This window comes from Phascolarctos cinereus, unplaced genomic scaffold (assembly GCF_003287225.1).
Source record: "Phascolarctos cinereus isolate Bilbo 61053 unplaced genomic scaffold, phaCin_HiC Scaffold_726;HRSCAF=1367, whole genome shotgun sequence".
Classification (NCBI taxonomy): domain Eukaryota; kingdom Metazoa; phylum Chordata; class Mammalia; order Diprotodontia; family Phascolarctidae; genus Phascolarctos; species Phascolarctos cinereus.
The window spans coordinates 181568271-181588641 of record NW_027556098.1 but is presented as its reverse complement, the minus strand read 5'-3'; the positions used below and the strand labels follow the sequence as shown (position 1 = coordinate 181588641).

Here is a 20371-nt window from a genome sequence, read left to right as displayed (position 1 = left end):
ACACCTGTAGTGTCCATTGCCCATGGATGTTACAAAACTCAAATGAAATATTGTATATAGGGTAGTAGTAATAGCTAGCATTTATATAGCTGTTTAAGGTTTGTAAAGTACTTTACAAATATTTTACTTTATCCTCGTAACAACCCATGGAGGTGGGGGTTATTAATATACCCATTTTATAATTAAAGCAACTGAGGGTGAGAAGAGATTAAGTAACTCATCCAGAGCCACACAGATAGTCTCTGAAGCCAGACTGAATTCAGGTCTTCCTGACTGTAGGTCCAGGGTTCTATCTACTGGGCCACCTAGCTGACTCATTAATTGGCATGTGTACATGACTAGGATGAGGACAGGATTTGAAATCATTCCACATAAGGAAAAATGAAAGGAAATAGTAATATTAAACTGAGATAAGAGGAAACTTGGGAAATATATAGCATTTGCTGCAAACATTTTTAAAAAATCATTTGATTCTGTGAGGCTCCAAATATTAAAACTAAGACCCTTAGAACTAAAGATGGAAAACAAAAGGAGATAAATTTAGACACAATATAAGGAAGAACTTTTAAATAAAGTGGCAGCATCACATAGAGGAAGGAAAATGTGTCTTGGAATCAGGAAACCTAAGTTCAAGCCTTAGTTCTACCACTCATCAGTTTGTAACTTTAGAGAATCTCTTCTTTTCTCTAAGGCTCAATTTTCTTATCTGTAAAGTGGCCATGATGGTATTTACCATGGGAGGTATTCCCATTTTACAAATGAAGAAATCAGGGTCAGCTAAATAGAGTGACTTGTAAAGAGTCACACAGCTAGTAAGAGTCTAAAGCTACATTTAAACTTAGATCTTCCTAACTCTGGGTCTAGTACTCTACCCACTGTGCCAAGCAGTAGATAATAGTAGGTAATATTACCTAGCCCATTTTTTCTGCCTCTATCTTAACATTTTAACAAGTTTTCTAGGTTTTTTTTTACCTTCCCTTTCAGTGTGTTTGTGTGTGTGTGTGTATGCATACACACACACACACACACACACACACATAAATCCCTTTCATTCTGAACTCTACATTCTGACTTTTTTCAAGTTGATTCCTTTTATAGCTATAACCCACTGCTATAGTACACCAAGTGTTTCATTTCTGTGAGGGTTTGTATTTGGAAGAGAAGGAGGCCGAGACTTTTAATCTATGTGGCTGAGTCATGCGGTATTACTAACACATGCTTCTCTGGTGTCATTATTTGATCTGAAAAATGCTATTCAGTAGATTGAGTCCCTGGGAAAATGGCTTTTTGGTCAGTTTATAAGCTTGGTTGTACTGAACATGGCTTTGATATTACCAGAGAGCTCCTGAAGGCGATGAATATTTCGGAATGATCCAAAAGAACTTGGTCACACAGTGTCTTCCAATGTGATTGCAAAAGTTAAGCCCCTTGGCTGTCTTCTTTTCATTATATTTCTGGTTGGATGACTTATCCACCAAGGAAATACAGGGTACATTTTCTATACTAGCAACAGATGAACTTCCTTTCTAAAGATAATGGAATTCTAAAACTTGAAATACTAAACCAAACTTTCTGAGTGTCCCTCCCACCTTTTTCATGAACACAGGTCTGCTTTTTCCCTTTATATCTCCTTATCCTGTTTCTTAGTCCCTCAACTATTTCCTAGCACAGCTCACTCATCTTCCTTCTAGTGCTTTGTGAATTGTTTTGTGAAAAGAAAAAAGAGATCAGCTGTAACCTCACCTCTGGGCTTCTCAGGTAAACCTGATCAATGCCTTCTCTATTCTTTCATCTTGTTATTACTTCCAGGTCTTCCCTCCAATGCAGCCTATGCTATGAACCCACCTCTCTACTTACAAACCACAGTACTATCTCAGGGCTACATTTTAAGTAATTTAGGTAATTGCTACCTCCCCTGTGGTGCCAGGCTATATCCGTATTGGTGGGAAGAATTGTTTGATTTTGTTTAATGTATGTCCCAAGTATTTTTCCCCTGAGATCTAGAATTGAACCCCTCAAAGGAACAGAGTGAGCCCTGATTCAGTTATTTGAGAGCAAAATGGGGATGGGGGTGGGAAGGAGAACAAGCGGAAGAGCCAGTAAACATCATCCATTATGGATTGGCCCCCATAAAGTGTCTGTAATCTCAGTTCTGTCAATGATCCAAGATCCAAGGAGATCTGAAAAAAAGAGGAATTAGTAGAAAGGATGTGTGGTTGAGCATCTGAATAGAATAAAGGGAATCCTAAACATGAAGCAGTCCAAGTCCTTGAAGCTCAAGGAAAGAGGCATTGGTAGCACAGATCCTGCAATGCAAAACAGCCTCCAGTTGCTCATATAAGGCAATCAGTTAGGAAAGCCATTTCACCAATAAGAATTAGCCATTCTAATGGGCTGTCAAACCATTGAAACCCGCAGGAAGGTAGAGGAGGGGACTTACCAATGTTATCTTGGAATAACAATGAGGAAAAGTCTTTTAAGGACATGTTGGGAAGGATCACCCTTATCCGAGGAGCCACAGGGTAAGAACAGGGTTCTTCATCCCATTTCCCCACACTGATATACGGCTAAGAAATCTAAGGTAAGATGACTTCCTTGCAATTTAGGACAAAGACTCATCTGAGGGAAGAATAGTCAAAGAAGTGATTATCACAAGCCTTGAATTACCATGGCCAGAGCTAATTATTGTTAAGACATATTCTAGCAGGACTGAGATACATACAGTTTTCAGAAACCACCTTTATTAACCAAAAACCTAAAATTTGGTATGATATACAGCCTAGACAGAATTAGACCAATTGATTCTAATGACAAGACCTAGAAGAGAGGAAATGGGGGATAGAGATTGTGTATGGTTTGTCCTTTGTTCCTGAAGAGGACCATAACATCAGGGAGGTGATGCCATGGCTTGCAGGTGAATTGGATTTAAGTGAAGAAGGGCTATGCAAAGTCACCACCTCACTTTCTCATCTATGTCCAGTGGTCAGATATAGATCAGGACAACTGGAAATAACCCAGGGGATGGAGAGGGAATTGGCAGAAGGTCAGGCAAGCAGAGAGGAAGAACAAAAACAGTACAAGTCCCAGTTCCCTATAAGTGTAACCTAGCTTCTACTCAAGCATAGGACTATGAAAGAAATTATTATTAATAACCAGTGATTTGGGGATATTCAGAGCTCCTCCCCCTTTTTCTAAAGTCTTCATCTCTAAAAGTTGAATTAACTTTCTCCTCAATTGTGATCAGACCCCACCAGACCTTATAAGGAATTTAATCTAAGGTGGGGGGGCCCATTGTGTTTCACTCAAGCAAGTTTGGATGGAAGTAGATCCTTTGTTTAGATTGCCCAAAGGTGGGAGTGGTGTGCATATAGACATAGTCTCATTGGAGTGAGCCCACTTCTCATTGTAATATTCCTTTTCTCATTGCTAATCAATCAGAGTTGATTGCCACCCTCTAGAACACCCACTTTTCCAAGGGCATATAAGCCATGAGCCGTCATCATGGGAATCTTTGGCATTCAAGAATGCAACTGACCTGTTTTATTAATAAAATGCTAGCATTATGAATAAAATGACTGATTACCCAGAAACTCTCTCTTGAAATTTTTAAATATCACAGCTGCTCACATACATTTCCACAGCTCAAAGTGCTACAATCTGCCTTTCAAAATATTTCCCTCTCTACCACCTCCTAGAAGATCCTTCCTCAATGTGTCTCTTCCAAGAGTCTGTAGAACCAGACTGAAAGAGTCCCTTGGCAGGTAGGCAGTATGATGTTCAGCATTCTCTCAGCCAATTGGGAGCAATACCCCCCTTCAAACCTGCAGGACAAAAGTGTCCCAGTCTTGGGTAGAAGCAGGATTATCTTTTCATAAAGTGCCAGTGTAATGGCTGAAACTCCTTCTCCCATTTTTTGTTCCCTGTGTAATTCCTAGTTGTATGATAGGAGAGGGTAAAAACTTTTACCCAAAAGAATGGTTAGTTATGGTTTGTGTGGAATAGAGCAGTGACAAAAGAGCAGTCTGGGTCTCTTCCTTCAGGTAAAGCTTGTGGGAAAGAACCCAGGCTCCACAAGAAGAGGCAGTGGCTTTGAGAGAATAGTGAAGTTGAGAATAGTAAAGTTAAATTGTGCTTGCTAGTGAAAAACAGTAGAGATGCATCCGCCATGATATTTGCCTAGCCTGTTCAAGGAAGAGGATGCCGTTTCTCAATCATACCACTGTCACAGCCTTCATAGAAACCTTATTTACTACCGTCAGTCTTGGAAAAGGAAGGGAATGGATAAAGGACAGGGACAGCCACTGGAACAGTTATAGTGCATCAGCACTATAACAAGAGTGGTCTGGGCATTGTGGACACACTAGTTTTACTTCAAAAGAGGGAAACAGGGTCCCACCTCATAGATGCTAGTACTCAGTGTACTTGACACAGAAATTACAGATCAGAATTGGGCAGAAAATGTCATAGGTTCTGCACAAGACTGATACATTAGGTCTTGTTAAGGTGCCATGCTGCATCCCTGTCCTCCAGTGAGAGCTGTCAAGATAAAGAGTGGAGGTTGTAGGGACAATGGCAGAAATTGGGAGGGGACCCTCTCTTAGCCCTAGTTCAGGGTAGCTTCCTAGTATCAAAATTAACCGGCCACGCACTGGTTCACTTTCCTACATTCACAGAAACCAAATACATTTACCAAAAGCTGTCAGAAGTCAAACCATCATTCCGCTGTGTTTGCATAGCTCCTAATCTTAATGTGATAATAAGGAGCAAGACCCAAGGTGGAGGAAAATGCTTTTTCATTACCTCTGTTGTCTTCACTGATGGAAATGGAAATTATTTATGCCGGGAACCCAAACTATGCAGCTTCTCACTCATTTAAATGATTTATAGCACTTGAGGGAGCCAGGAGGACTCAAAAATATTCATTTGGATTCATTCTCCCCATGAAGTCCCACCCCCTTATTATCTCCCCCATTTTCTTATTCTGTACAGTAACTGCAGGGAGGGAGATGTGCCTTCATTTCCTGGATGCTTCTCTCTGCCCATTCCCACCCCTGCTTTCTGTTTTCCTTCTGATTTCTGATATTATCTCCCCATTCTGTTTCCACTTGATAGGTGATGAGTTGAGAGAGGCCTGCACAAAAGTCACTTTCCCCGCTGGAAGGTGCTGATGTGAAATTGCTTGGGACCAGATGATCTCAGACAATTTCACTCACTACAAATATACTCCCTGAGGAATACACATCAGGGAGGGAATGTGGCCCTGGTTTAGCTCTAAAAGGAAGCTCTAGTTGGTAGTGTGCTTCTTTATTTTAAAACTCCCCTTTAAATTCCTCTTCCTACAACCAAAACCCCTAGGTGTGTTGTGTCCTGCAGGCTGATAACCTTTGTTGTCCATTAGCCTCAAGGGATCATTCCTTATTTCTGTTTTAGGAGGGCAGATTTCAGGGGGCCCACCCAATACACTATTACCATATTTTTTTAGTGCATCACAGTTTTGCCTAACACATCCATTATGTACAAGTTTTAAGCGAAGACCTTTATCAGAGTAAATTCATTTTGTTTCCACCAAGGTGTCTTTCTAATAGGAAGCATGGTATAGTAGAAAGGGCACTGGTCTGGAGGCAGAGGACTTGGGTTCAAATACTGCTTAGGTTCTTAGTACTTGTTTTACTGTAAGCAAGTCATTTGATTTCCTTGGATCACAGTTTCCACATTTTGAAATGAGCATGCTGGATTAGATGCCTCTAAGGGGCCTTCCAGCTCCAGATCTGTAATTTTATGTGGCCTAGGATTACATGGGCCCTGAGGGCCCTTCTAGCTCTTGATCGATTTTTCTTTCTTTCACTGTTCTATAGGAAGGAATCCAGAGAGTAGAAACATTTTTATAAAATGGTCCTTTATCGCAGTGATTAACTATATAATAAGACACAAAAGAGCTGTCATGGCATTCCTTTTCTCCTTAGGTCTTATTGCTTTGGTAATGAAAGCTTTTTTTTTATGGCACCAAAATAAAATTTTACTGCTCAAGTAGTTTAGGTGAAATTAGAAGATGCATGTTTGGGAAGGAGAAAGGGCACTCATAAGAAAAGTAAGGTCAGTATGTGAGTCCTGTGGGCTTTGTTTATTAGAATATGTGTCACTGGAGATTCTCTAATTCTGGTGCCCTTCAAATGACCCTGATTATGACATGGGGAATACTTTGGGTGGCCAGGGAAAAAGTCACTTGGAAAAATCAAGCTCTACTTCTTTCAAATGTGTGGAAGGTAAAGTGTTAAGCCAAGAAAAGTTCAGTATTTAGTGTTATGGATGATTAAATGGGAAAAGGGCAAATCCTAAGAAGCTATTACCACCCAGATTAGTAAACTGAATCATCAACTTCCTATTTTGATCTTGAGACCTTGTGCTATAGTTGGTGAATATTTAGCATTATTGAACCCAGCATATCTTTTAATCATAAATTAATGCTTCAGATTATTTATTTCTCCTATGATTAAGATTTCCTGGATTTTTGCATAACCATGACTTACAGCCAACCAGTACTATATACCAAGCAAGAAACAATTTCCATCATTTCTGTACCCATAGGAAAATTAATCTCTTACCTTCTTTTACTGCCATGTGGCAGGGGGCAGGGGGCACAAAGCAGTAGGGTAGCTCTCATATAGTTCATGGGAGATGTGACCAATGGCTTTAAGGTAACAGCTGCAATAAAATTTCTGTCTAAAGGATTTAAGAGAATCAAAAGATGGAACTCATGTACTTCTTTGAGCAAGTCAACCTATATTTTGGTGGTAAGAAAGCATGAGAGGTAGCTAGAAGAGGCAGACATTTGGTAGATAGATAGCTGGCTTTCAGATTCGGGCTGCTATGTAAGTCATTGGACCTGAAGTCAAGGAAACCTGAATTCAAGTTTGGCCTCAGACACTTACTATCTCAGGCAAGTCACTTAACCTATGTTAGCCTGAGTTTCCTCAGCTATAAAGTGGGGATAATAACAACACCTACATCTCAGAGTTGTAGTAAAGATAAAATGAGATATTTATAAAGTGCTTAGCACTGTGCCTGGCACTGTAGGTTTAATGAAAATCATTTTGTCACAGTGTGGAGGATAGGTTGGAGTAGGGACAGACTTGGGGCAAGAAGACAAATTAAAAGGCCACTGCAATAATCTAAACAAGAGGTGATAGGGACTTGAATTAAAGTGGTAGCTTTGGGAGTAGAGAGAAGGGGTAAGGTGAGAGCAATGTTAGGGAGGTAGAAATAGCAAGGTTTGGCAGTTAATTGGACATGTGGGGTAAGAAAGTTTAAGGAGTCAAGGATAATGCTGAGGTTATAAACTTAGAGGGCCAGAAGACCACTGGTAACCTTGGAGAGATTTTTAGTCAAGTGATCTTAGTCAAGATTGCAAAGGATTAAGTAATAAGTAGGTAGTGAAGAAACGAGACGGGAGTGGGGGTGGCAGGAGAGAGTATAGACGTGTAATTGGACAATATGCTGCCTAGATAGTGAAATTCAGTGACAGCTTTCAGTTCTACATTGCTAATGAAACTCTTCAGTCTGATGCTATAAGGTTTCTTTGCTATAGGCTTGTCTTTTTAGGGCTTATCAGTTCATAGCACTCCACTGACTCAGCAAAATCATACCTTCCTACCCATGAGCTTTGAAAACAGAGTTATCTGTATATACAGCTCTTGGATTGCAAAAAACTTTTAAAGCTATTCAAGGTCTATTGAATTTTCTAGAGGACTGGAAAAGTGTGATTTAACACCAAGTTCCATGTCTTCATTTGCTTCCTCAAGTGTACATAAAACAGATCAACACTTCCCTACTTAATGAAATCTTGTACTCTACTGGTGACAGGGAATGGGTCACACAAGTCATTATCAACTCCAGAATGACTTGCAACACCATCAAGAGATCCTGCTTGGTGTAGGTGGAGCGTTGGACCTGAAGGGTCAGGAATTGTCTTGGTATTGGAAATAAAGACAAAAATGAAAGCGCCTGTCTTCAAACAGCTTACATTGTATTAGAGAAAACCTAAATTTAAATCATGCGACTGATACTTCCTAGCTACATGATCATGGACAAATCATTTAACCTCCTTCAGCCTCAGTTTCCTATGTAAAGTGCAAATAATATGTATTGTACCTACCTCACAGGTTAGGTGTGATACTCCAGCAAGAAAATGTATCTAAAATATTTTTCAAACTTTAAAATGCTGTATAAATGTAAGTTACTAGGCTCTTAGGACAATGGTTCTAGAGCTGGAAGGGAACTTAGAAAGCATCTAATCCAATCCCTTCCTTTTACAGATGAGGAAACTGAGGCCTGGAGGCTAAATGACTTCCCCAAGGTTGGTCAGGCAGTAAGTGGTAGAGCTTGGATTTGATGCCCAAACCAGCACTCTTGCCACTGTACTTTTGTCAGTCATCATCATTAAATGAATAAATAAATGAATGACTAGCTAGGTAGCCTTAGGATATATATGAACAACCAAGAATGTCTAAAATGGATACTGATTATCTCTGGCATTTTCTTGTAAGATTGATAAACAGTGTTGACATGCTAACATTGTTCTCTGTACTTTTCTTTTACTCACACAGCAATGATTGTATCTCGTCCACCATGTTTTTACAAGCCATATCATATTTCTGAGTAATTGGTATCTGACTGGCTTTTAGCAGCTATCCAGGAGAGTTCTTTACAATTCACATTGATTCGGTGACTTCTTGAGTAGAAACAGCTTCCAAATCACCATTCCCAAGCCACTTACTGCAAAGCTCCGGGTGGTTCATGTTTAGTTATCCCCATCAATTAGTTATCATTCTCAATAATTCCCAACCATGCTTTTGTGATACCCCACAGAGGCACCAATTACTTCAATGAGCTCTGCAAAATTCTCAAGAGAAAATTAATTTCAATTGACTTTAATTTCAAAAGTAAATAGGCCACATAGCACTTATCTCAGGGAAAGGAAATATCACCAAATCAGATCAGAGGAAGTTGCAACTTGAAGAAAACTGAGGATTCCCTAAGTGACTTAAATGATCTAGAGGCCAGATATCAAGATATCAATTATATTTTTAGTAAAAACCAGATTTTCTCTGGGAGCAGTTATTCCACTGCTACCTCTTTGCATCTTCAGTCCCTGGCACACAATGCCTTATGTGGAGTATGTGATTAATATATGTTTGCTGAATTAAATTCTGTTGGTAATGATAAAATGAACATCATTTAGAACTTACATTCTTTATCTGGGCAATAGTTAGACAACTTAACACAAGCATTTGTAGTAACTTTTTTGTTAATCCTATTTAATTTTCTTTTAAAAGTTATTTCTCTTTCATTCATCGTTTATCAAAAAATGTTCCTTTCCCCCAGAGTAATATAAGCTCCTTGAGGGTGTGGAATGTTAGCTTTTTGAGCCCAGGACCAAATTCAATGCTTAGCAATAGTAGGTGATTAAAATGTTTGTGAATTGAATTACAGTCAATATTTCACTAACATTTTGTCCTTTTCTTTTAGCATCATTGACAAAGAAGTTTCATTAATGGCAGAAATGGATAAAGTTAAAGAAGAAGCAAGTAAGTGATGGATGAGTGCCTAGAGCGGACTGTTGGGTTAGGAATGTAGGTGGGGAATTCCCAGATCAAATTACAGTAGTCCTTCTTACTCCAAAAAGGACACCAAGTGACAGGTCGGACTCCCTGAAAAAGTGCCAATAGAATTGTGAATGTTTTTCAGACTCAACATTCAGCAGTTCTGATGACATTCCACAGCATGTGGGCTAGTGTAGGTGGCATGTTAACATGGTTTCACAGCCTCTGTAGTTATGACATGGTTGCATTTTCATGGAACATCATATTTCTTCAGTAAAAGTGGATGAGCACAGTTTTTTGCATTTCTCAACCTTGGCTTGCTTTCCTCCTCAGTTTCATAATCTTTCAAAGAAAGTGGTAGCAGTAGATTTTACTGTATATAGTCTCTGGCAATGCTTTCTCATCGCAGTGCTAGGGCAATATCACATCATTTTCTCAGAGGAAAAAAAAAACCCTCAGGTTCTATTCTGACCTTCTCTTCCCCATGCAATCACATCAGAAGCCAAAATGTATCGATGTTTGAAGGATTTCTGAAGAGTATTTCTCTCCTAGAATGGTTTGAGACTATGAACACAGTCCATTCCCACATAATTGAAGCAGTTATATCAACTGAATCCATCCTCCATGCGTATAACAGAACATCAAATTGATCTTTCCCTTATTCTGAATTCCTGCATCACTCCTCTGTACAGTGGGAACAAACAATATCTTGAAATCACCTGGATATTATCTTCAAATTGCTCTCCACTTGTTTTGTGCATCTTGTTTCTCAGTTTCTTGAGGAAAGAGATGGTATCTTCCTGCACAGTACCTAGCATAATGTTGAACACATATGCAAATAAGTGAAAGGTCTGGGATTTCACCAGAGTGAAGAAATATTGGTGTAGAGATTCCATCATGACCCCTCTATAATTTCCTTAATCATAAGATCATAGAATTAGAGGTAGAAGGAACCTTAGAGGCCATCTATTCCAACCCCCTCATTTTACAGATGAGGAAACTGAGGCCCACAGAAATTAAGTCATTTGCCTAAGATCACACAGGTAGTAATTGTCAGAGGTGAGATGTGAACCCAGGTTCTAGACCTAATATACTTTCCATTACACCATACTGCCACTCTTAGGGAGTTGTCTGGAGCATGTAGAGAAGAGATTTGCTCAGTCACACAATAAATAAGTGCCAGATGTAAGATCTGAACCCACATTTTACTGACTCTAAGCTAAACACTCTATCCACTATATCACACTGATTGTACATATTGAGCATTCTTTGGGGTTGTTTTTTGAAGTCGAAACTGATGATCTCTTTCTGTCAACGCAGATAAGAAATTTCTTACCTTAGAAATTTGCCTGGGGCTTAGAGAGCATAAGTAATTTGTCCTTGGTCATACAAGTATTGTGTGTCATTAGCAGGACTTTAACCAAATTCCTGACTCCAAAACTCACCCAGTATGTATACACTGCACCATACTGAAGCACTGAGTAAATGAAATTAACTTACTTTCCATGGCATGTCAGGCCCAACATGTTTGAACACACCAACATGATTGCAAACTTCAGCACTTCTATGCTGAAGCACTTCTATGATTACTTCAGTGCTATAACCTACTTCCAGTAACATAGCAAACAAACCTTTAGTATGTTTGTAGACAGCCTTCATGACTTGCCAAGGCAAAATAACAACAAAAACAACAAGAAGCACTAGTAGACAATGTTTTGGTGAAAATCTCTTGAGCACTTAGCTAATCTGGTCCTTGGACAAGAGATAACCAGTCTGTCATTGGACTCACATTCAGTCTTTCTATCTCAGGACCTGTCAGAACTTGTACTACACTGACATATTTTTTAAGAACCTAGGATTACACTGTCCTCCATGGCACAATTATACATCAGAGCATGATTTTAACGAGGAATTACAAACTAAAGAAATAAATTAAAACCTCAAAACCCATGCCTGAGGACAGTATGATAGTTGAGAAACTTACTGTATTCCCTGTCAGAGATTCTCATGACATGAAATGCCTGGGTATACTTTGAGGAGTCCTCTTACTTCTCCTAGCCCACATTTCCCCACCCTAAAAACCTGGGAAAGTCTACCTGGTGCCTACCATTTAGTATATTGAGAATGACTGCCTTCTTACAAGGGTATAATTCACAGTATTACAGAGCATGTTCCTCTAAAGCTGATATTGCTTCATTTATTGCATTTGTATCATCAATGCCTGGTGGATGGTAAGTATTTAATTAATATTTTTTGGTTGAGTGGTTGATATAGAAAAAAGTTTTACTGGAAGGAAGAGGAGAAAAAAAGAGAAACCTTTAAATGAATAACCATTAATACCAAAGATCTCCTGTGTAAATCCCCAGGCACTTATAATCCAAATATAAAGGCCCTTTTGATATTCTCCTTCTATCCCTTTTGCATTCCTTAATTTCAACCAGTTGCAGAGGGGGGAAAAAAAGGATTTCTTCTTCTCCTCCTCCTCCTCCTTCTTTTTCTCCTACTTCTCTACTTCCTCCTCCTCTTCTTCTCTCTCACTCACTCTCACTTTCCCTCCCCTCTTTCCCTCTCTTTTTCTCTTTCTCCTTTTTCCTTTCTTTCTTTGCCCCTTTCTTCTCTCCCTTTTCTGATTTTTCTGCCTTTGTTCTCATCACTTCCACATAATGGCTACTCCTTCCACACAGCTTCTGAGACAAAACCTTTAGTGCTGTCCATCTGAATACCTTGTATTTATTTTGGGTATATTTCCCAGCATTGAGGAACCACCCAGTTCTACAGGGGTTAGGATACTATACTACTCTCAGTTATGTAACCAGACATTCATTTTAGATCACATTCAGTCACAGGGGAAGGGGATGGCCTACCTCTTATTGGGGAATTAGGCTCCCCTTTTACACACATTTTAGCTTATTAAGGCCCCTATCCCAGTACTCCAGGAAAATAAAAATTGCTTAAGGTTTAAGTTATGGCTCATGTTTATTGTTGTTGAGTTGTTTCATTCATGTACAGCTCTTCGTGACCCCATTTAAGGTTTTCTGGCTAAGATACTAGAGTGGTTTGCTATTTCCTTCTCCAGCTCATTTTACAGATGAGAAAACAGAGGCATACAGGGTTAAGTGATTTGCCCAAGGCCACACAGGAAGTAAGTATATGAGGCCATATTTGAACTCAGGTCTTCATGACTCCAGGCCTGGCACTCTATCCACTGTACCACCTAGCTGCCCATTTCCTAAGTTAGTGGAGGGATGAGGGATAACAAAGAAAAAGGGAAGATCTCAACTCGAGAAATATCATAACAAAGTTTTCTAGTACTTCTGGTAATTAACCTCCCTAAAAAAGATCTAAAATGAATTTGTCTTTATAATGAATTATGAATCAATATGGTTCATTTTATAAACAACAAGCAGAGTACTAGACACTAGTGATACAAAGAAAAAAAATGAAAATAACCCCTGACCTTAAGGAGTGTACATTATCAGAGAAAACAAGACACATAAATATATGCAAATAAATTTCAGACATAGGGTTGGGGAAGACACAAGCTGTTGAGGAGATAAGAAAAGGCTTCATGTGGAAAGCGGTATTTGAGTTTAACTTTGAAGTTAACTAGGAATTTTAAGAGGTAGAAATGAAGGTGGTACAATGAAAGAAATACAGTACTGAGAACAAGGAGAACTAGATTCATATCTCAGTTCTGAAGCTGACCAGTTGTAAAACCTTGGACAAATAATTTAACTTTTTTGGGCCTCAGTTTCCTCATCTGTAACATGAGGAAACTGAACTCAGTGATTTCTAAGGGAACTTTCCCCTCATGAATTCTATGATTCCAGTATTCCAGTGTATTCCTAAAATTCTAAAGGATTTTATAAATGCAACAGAGAAAATACATTTCAGCGGTCTAGATACTTCTTAAAAATATAGATAATAATGTAATATTAATATGTCAGGTCCTGAATACAGTGATGTATAAAGTTACTCATTCAACCATTCTTCCCTTTCATATTTCTAGAGGGAAAAAATGGTAGTTTCAAAATTTCCTTATAATTCTGTTTATACTGACGTGATCAAATGAACCTCAAGTTTAGTCCTGAATCTTTTATTGATGTCTTTGAGGTGATAATATCAGCCCCAAAAGAAGTACTGCTTTAGATCTGAAGTTTTAAGGCTTTTTCATAATGAATGGCTTTGAAATGTTAATGTAGAATATATGTAAAATGCTTCCAAAGACTTGCTGATGCACGTGTCTTCATTTACATGCACATTTACATTAACTTGAGCACAGGAGGAATTGGCTGGTAATTCTGCACCTGCAATCTTATTCTGGGGCCCATTTACATCCTTTCGGATGACGTCTTTGGTTTTTCACTGCCATTGGTGTGAATGCTTTACTCTTACTGCCTCAAAAAAAAGAACAACATTATCTAATTGTCAGCTACTCTAAAAATCACATATAAAGAAAAGTCAGAGAGCATTACTAGAGTGCCTTGGGAACTGACAATGCTTGGGTTGAGAATGCTTGACTTATAGTCAAGCTTCATGACCCTGAATGAGCCGCTTAATTTCTCTAGGCCTTAGTTTCCTCTTCTGGAAAGTGAGGAGGGTGAACTAGATACACTCCAGTGTGCTTTCCACCTCTGCCATCTTATGATTTTATTATTCCAGCTGTTTACCTGATTTCATCTTGAACATTTGGCACCATCTCTTTCCTGTTCTATGGTCCTGAAAAAAAAGAGCCCATCAGTTAATCTTACTATACTTTCTTACTTCACATAAATTCTTTCAAAGACTTTCATTTGATACTATGCCTTCTGGATCTCTAGACTTTCAGTCCTACACTTTTTAAGTTGAATTGATTTTGGGTCCCACACATTTTTCTTTTTCAAATTTTAAATTTTTATTGATAGCTTTTGTTTTTATATTCTCTCTTCATTTATGAATATATCCCTTCCAGTCACTACACAGTGAGTTATCCCTTGCAATAAGGAAGAGAAAAATGGGAGGGAAAAGCAGTTTAGCAAAACTAACCAACACCATTGACCAATTCTGACAGTATATGCAATTTACTGTTATTCACTGCTACAAAGTTCTCCACAGCCTTTCACCTCTACAAAGGAGAAAGGGAGCTTCGTTTGATCATTTTTATCTCAACCAAGCCCAGTCTTTATAATTACATAGCATTCAATTTTTCTTAGGATTGTAGATTTAGGGCTGAAGAGAAATTAGAGGCCATCTAGTCCAACCCTCTCATCTCATAGACATCAGGAAACTGGCACAAGGAAATGAAGTTACTTGTCCAAGGTAACAGACCTAGTAACTGTCAGAGGCAGGATTTGAACCCAAGTCCTTTGACTTGTTGCTGTTCTTTCCATTTACATAGTTGTAGTCAATGTGTATAATTGTTCATATTTTTCCCATGCTTCTCTAATGCTGTACTTCAAATCCATCCTCTCTCACAATTAAGTAATATTCTATGACATTTGTGTACCCATTTGTGGGCATCTGTTTTGTTTCTAGTTCTTTTCTATCATAAAAGTGCTGCTATGAACACACACACATATGTGTATGTACATACATGTATGTATACGCACACACATATGTGTATGAGCATGCATGTGTGTGTACATACATATACACATATATATATATATGCATGCACATACCCATATGTGTGTATGTACACATATACACATATACACCTTTCTTTCCATTTAGGTTCTCTTTGAAGTATATACCTCATCATTTCTTTGACCTCTGAGTGAAAGGAATTGGGACATTTTAGAAACTTTTTTTTTTGGCATAATTCCATATTGCTTTCCAGAATCTCTGGTCTCAGACACTTTCAAGTGATCATTTTGGGAAAGAAAACTGCTACTTTCCCCTAATTCCATCCTGGTAATAAATCACCCAAAACATCAATCTGTTCCACATCCTTCTTGTAAGTCACTGCCACTACCACCACCACCCCCATAAACAAAGGGAAAAGTGCAAAAAAAATTTGAATATTTTAGCAGGTTCCTACACATTCTGAGAGGCTGTACAGCACAGATCAATCTTTCCTGGGAAATATGCCTTGGTAAATCAGGGGGAGGGGGTAAGTAATCAAAAAGGAATTATACCAGCCTAACATTCTATTGGTCTATGTGATTTATGATTTGATTATTTTATTAATATCACAACATTGCTATCACTGTTAAGTTTTATGAAAAGATATGTCTATCATAGTCTAATGATGTGGTATATGGGTTTGTAGGACATTTTAACTTTTGATTCAATCTTTACTTTGTTTCATTCAGGCATTTAAATGCCTATTTTTTGATATTTTGTACATTAAGTGTTCTCACAATCAGAAATCATGTTATTTGGCACTGTGGTTCTGGAGGTGTATTATGAATTGAATCTAATAGAGCAATGGGTTATTATTCAGCCAAGAATTTAAAATGAATGGCTGTATACACATTCTCAATTAGATATACCTTTTTTTTCTTATAACAAACAGTGTTTGTCTAATTCAAATGGAGACAGTGATTGTAAAACATAAATGAGATGGAACAGTTTGTTTAAAGATAATGTTGTAAATGCAGTCTCACTGTGTGTTTTTATTCATTGTTTTATGGGCTCTAATGTATTTTAGGAACTGTCACAAATTCACATGAAATGCCTGTGGGCTACTAGATCTATTTGGATCTGGAATTTAGCTGACAGATGTATGAAAATATAGAGGCTGAGAACTCCCTAGCGTCTTCTCCACATGTGCAGATGCTGAAGAATACTCTTCTTGGACCATTCCAGTTCAAGTTGGCATTGACGTACACTTGCAAATGTGTCTTTGGGGACATTTACAATACAGACGTGAAATGCTTAGATTTGGAACTCTACTCCTTTTGTAGAATGGAAGCATATCATCGCAGCAGAGGCATCTGGGAACCTTTCAGTTCCTAAAAGTACTTAGTGTCAAGTCAAACATAGGTGAATGACTCAGATGGCAGTTAGTTGCCCTAAGTGAACCTGGATGGATGAAATATAGAATATATCTGCCAACAAATTCTATTTTATTATTTAATGTTTAATTTATTTAATAACTAGCACAAATACCATATATTTTCTAGATATTTTTCAGCATATGAAACAAAACATTTTTCCTTCACAATGGATTCCCATGCTTCACACAGTGATCCAGATTTGCATGGAATTTAAAGTTGCTTTTAGACAGCTTGTAATTTTTCACAGTTTCTATTTTAAGATAATTGTTTCTTTTAGCATTTCCCCATTTGAAAGTTGAGATCTTCGGATAAGATTAGAGCAGGTGCCTTTTTGAATTTTTTTACAGAAAATGGAGTAGAGAAGAGGTAAAAGGGTGGGAAGGAAAATTGTTAATTAGGAGGAGAAGGAGTTTGTTGGTGGGATTAAAGCACAGCGAAGAGGATTAGATAGCAACAATAACAGCTTGCACTAGGAAACAGCTTCAGTGACCAGATCAGAAAACAGAGCATGGATATGGATATGTATTCACAAGTCAGTATAAAAAAGGAAAATTGATTCTAAAATATGTCCATTAATATGTTTAAATTTCTGTCCTTAATATATTATTCTTTCTTCCTTGGCAGTGGAAATTCTGACTGCTCGTCAGAAAAAAGCTGAAGAATTAAAGAGACTTACTGATCTATCCAGTCAGATGGCTGAGGCACAGCTGGCTGAACTCCGGGCGGAAATTAAGGTAAGTTTTGAAATGTCAAAGCCTGAATGCTGAGCCTGAGATAAGATCATCATTATTTTTGTTTTGTACATAGTGTTTTTTCTCTAAGGATTTGACATAATCTGTTAGGTTTTCTTTCAAGAAGGTTAAAATGGAGACCAGAGAAGGGTAAAGGTCACTGTATGGCAGGATTTATTATCATGGAGAAGGACTGAGCTTTTCTGTATATTCACTGAGAACAGGCCCAGAGGAAATGGGCTAGTGGAGGAGTGTGTGTGTGTGTGTGTGTGTGTGTGTGTGTGTGTGTGTGTGTGTGTGTGTGTGTGTGTGTATGACACTGAGAATTTTAAATTCAAGCAATTGAAATAGAGCGAGGTTGAATGTGGAAGCTCTCTTCCTACAAACTTTTATGAATATATTACCCAGCCCCATGTCCAAAATACTTTCTTGAAATGAGACAATCTAGAGAACATCCTGGATTCAAAGGAGCTGAATTCAAATCCCAGCTCTGCCTTGGTGACTTGGACCAAATCGTGGAATTTGAGTAGGTCTTAATTTTATCTTCTTTAAAATGAGGGAATTGGATCAAATGAACTGAGGTCCCTTCTAGTTCTAAATCTATGGTCATCCTCCTCTCCATCTCACCTCCACATGTGCTGTCCCCCTCTCCACCCAAAAAAATCTCCAGCACAGTCTTCTGACTGTGACTGAAAGAGCAGAGCACTGAAATAGTTCCAAGCAAGGCGGATGAGCTGCCGTCTTCAGAAAAGCTCATCTCTGCTTAGTTTAGCATAAGCCTAGTTTGAGAGAAGACTTTGGGAGGAATGAGAATGTAACAGTTTTCTTCCCCCTTCTTTGGGTAGATATGATCTGATAAATAGGGGAGTCAGGACCTACTAATATGAGGTCATTTGAGGGGCATCAGGCAGAGAATATCACCAAAAACATATCACCTAGAACCTGTTAAAGTTATTGAAAGTCTTCTGTTAGTGATTCTTCTTGCTGACTTCAGAGAGCTTTTAGAATTTCCAGAGTCTCTAATTAAAATTCAGATTCTCCTGGAATAGGTAGTAATAGTACGGATCAGCTGATCCCAGCTGAGGTTAGAGAATCATAAAACTCCAGACAGGGACCTGGAGTCAGGAAGACAACTGGAAGTGTCAGGAACAAGGCAGGGGGCCGGGGATGGCGTGTGGGGGCGGGATGGGGGGAGGAGGAACTGAGCTCAGGGAAAATCAAATGAGCTGGAGTGTGATTCATCGTTGATGACTTTACTATTCTTGTGCCTACAGACACTCAAGAATATTTCCACTAACTTTTTTTTTACCTTGATGTCTCTGTTTAATTGTCCATCTCTTAAGCACTTTGTCAGTGAACGCAAATACGATGAAGAGCTAGGAAGATCTGCCAGGTTCTCCTGTGACATCGAACAGCTAAAGACCCAAATCATGCTCTGTGGAGAAAGTGAGTCTTGCATACTAAATGAGTACTGTGAATATACTTTACGGTTTTCTGTTATCTACAATACCCACTGTCCTCCTCCCACCAACCCCAAAGCGTAGGTCAGCATTTTGCCAAAGAAGATTAAATTGTAGTTGGTGGTGGGGAATATATGTATATGATTGCATATGTATAAAGGAACTTACATGCTAGGTACTCATTTAATCCAGATCATCCCCTAAATGCAAAATGGAACAGATTTAACAGCATTTCTATAGGAATCTCTTAATGGAAATGAAACCACAACCACGTTTGGACTCAGATATCCCTAACGTACAGGATGTTACATGATAAAGTAAAAATTACATGAATGAAGATGAAGTCAGGAGGAGCAGCTGCTGGACCCAATTATGTACATACAGAAGAAATCAAGCCTGAAGTTAGCATAATTTTGGAGGCACTCAGGGATCAGTTTTTAAGATATCTCAAAGAGGAGAAGATTCCAAAAGAATGGAAAAAAAATCATGGACTATTGCCCCCAAAAAGGTGACTGAAAAGACATCAGCTACTACTAAATTTGAGACTATTTTCTCACCTATGTAAAATCTTTAAAAGGATGATCTACATACATATTGATGAAGATATGAGAAGGGGAAAGAGAAGGTTCTGATTTCCCACTGCACACTATGTCTTCAAAGTCACCTGATTGACTGATGTGTATAAAAAAAGACGAAATCGCAATGAATTTATTGTTTGTAAATGTTATATCTATTCACTAGAGTACACAATTCAGCTGTTCTTTCACAAGGTGTCTCCTATGCATATATTACATGCCTACAAGATTTCTTGATAGATGTAACAACACACATAACTGTTCAACAGTCCTCTGTTTCTGAATATCAAGTGAGGCATAAAACAGGTCAAAGATGTGTGTAGTTGTCAAGAAGGATGTCCTGCACAAACACTGTGTGATTGGTAAGGTACTTCAGATGCTCCTATTTATAAATTACATTGTGCTGACTGCATCAAACCCAGAATACATATTGGGACTTTCCACAAATACTCAGAAGGAATCAGCCTGACAAACCACATAGGAGAAATTAAGTGGATGAAAAATGCCTATTGCTCAGATCATAGCATGCAGTTAGATAGGCAGTCCAATGTGTTAATCCATCTGTAAACATCTTGAACAGATGCTGAAGATAGATAATGATTTGGGCCCAAAATTAAGTAAGATGAAAAGAACCAGCTAAATTGCATTTTGGAGATTGGGTATCATTTTGAGGATCCCAGACTGCATACACACACACACACACACACACACACACACACACACACACACACACAATCTTTTAAACACATTTACCTAGTGATATTAAATAGCTCCCAAAAATGGATTACTACAATCTCCAGCTGATGCAACAGACAATACAGAAAAAAGCATGATCAGTTTATATAGGATACATGTTACCAACAATGATTTGTGTGCTAAAAGTGGCATAAAAGATTTCTACCAAAAAAATTTATAGTCAAGAAAAGATATTCCAATAAGGTAGCAGGAGTGAGAGAGAACAGAGGGATACCTGGAGTGCTGCCCTGCTGCTCAAGAAATATATATACACACATATACATATGCACA

The 20371-nt window shown here is 38.4% G+C and overlaps 1 protein-coding gene across 2 annotated transcripts in view; it reads left to right on the top strand.

Moving 5' to 3' along the window:
• SPATS2L (spermatogenesis associated serine rich 2 like) overlaps positions 1-20371 on the top strand; it is a 234027-nt gene that overhangs the window by 207960 nt on the left and 5696 nt on the right. For both annotated transcript variants that reach the window (XM_020984904.2, XM_020984905.2), the window contains exons 8-10: positions 9526-9584; positions 17204-17313; positions 18654-18756. In XM_020984904.2, coding sequence (XP_020840563.1) covers positions 9526-9584; positions 17204-17313; positions 18654-18756 — 272 coding nt within the window. The remainder of the gene's footprint in view (positions 1-9525; positions 9585-17203; positions 17314-18653; positions 18757-20371) is intronic.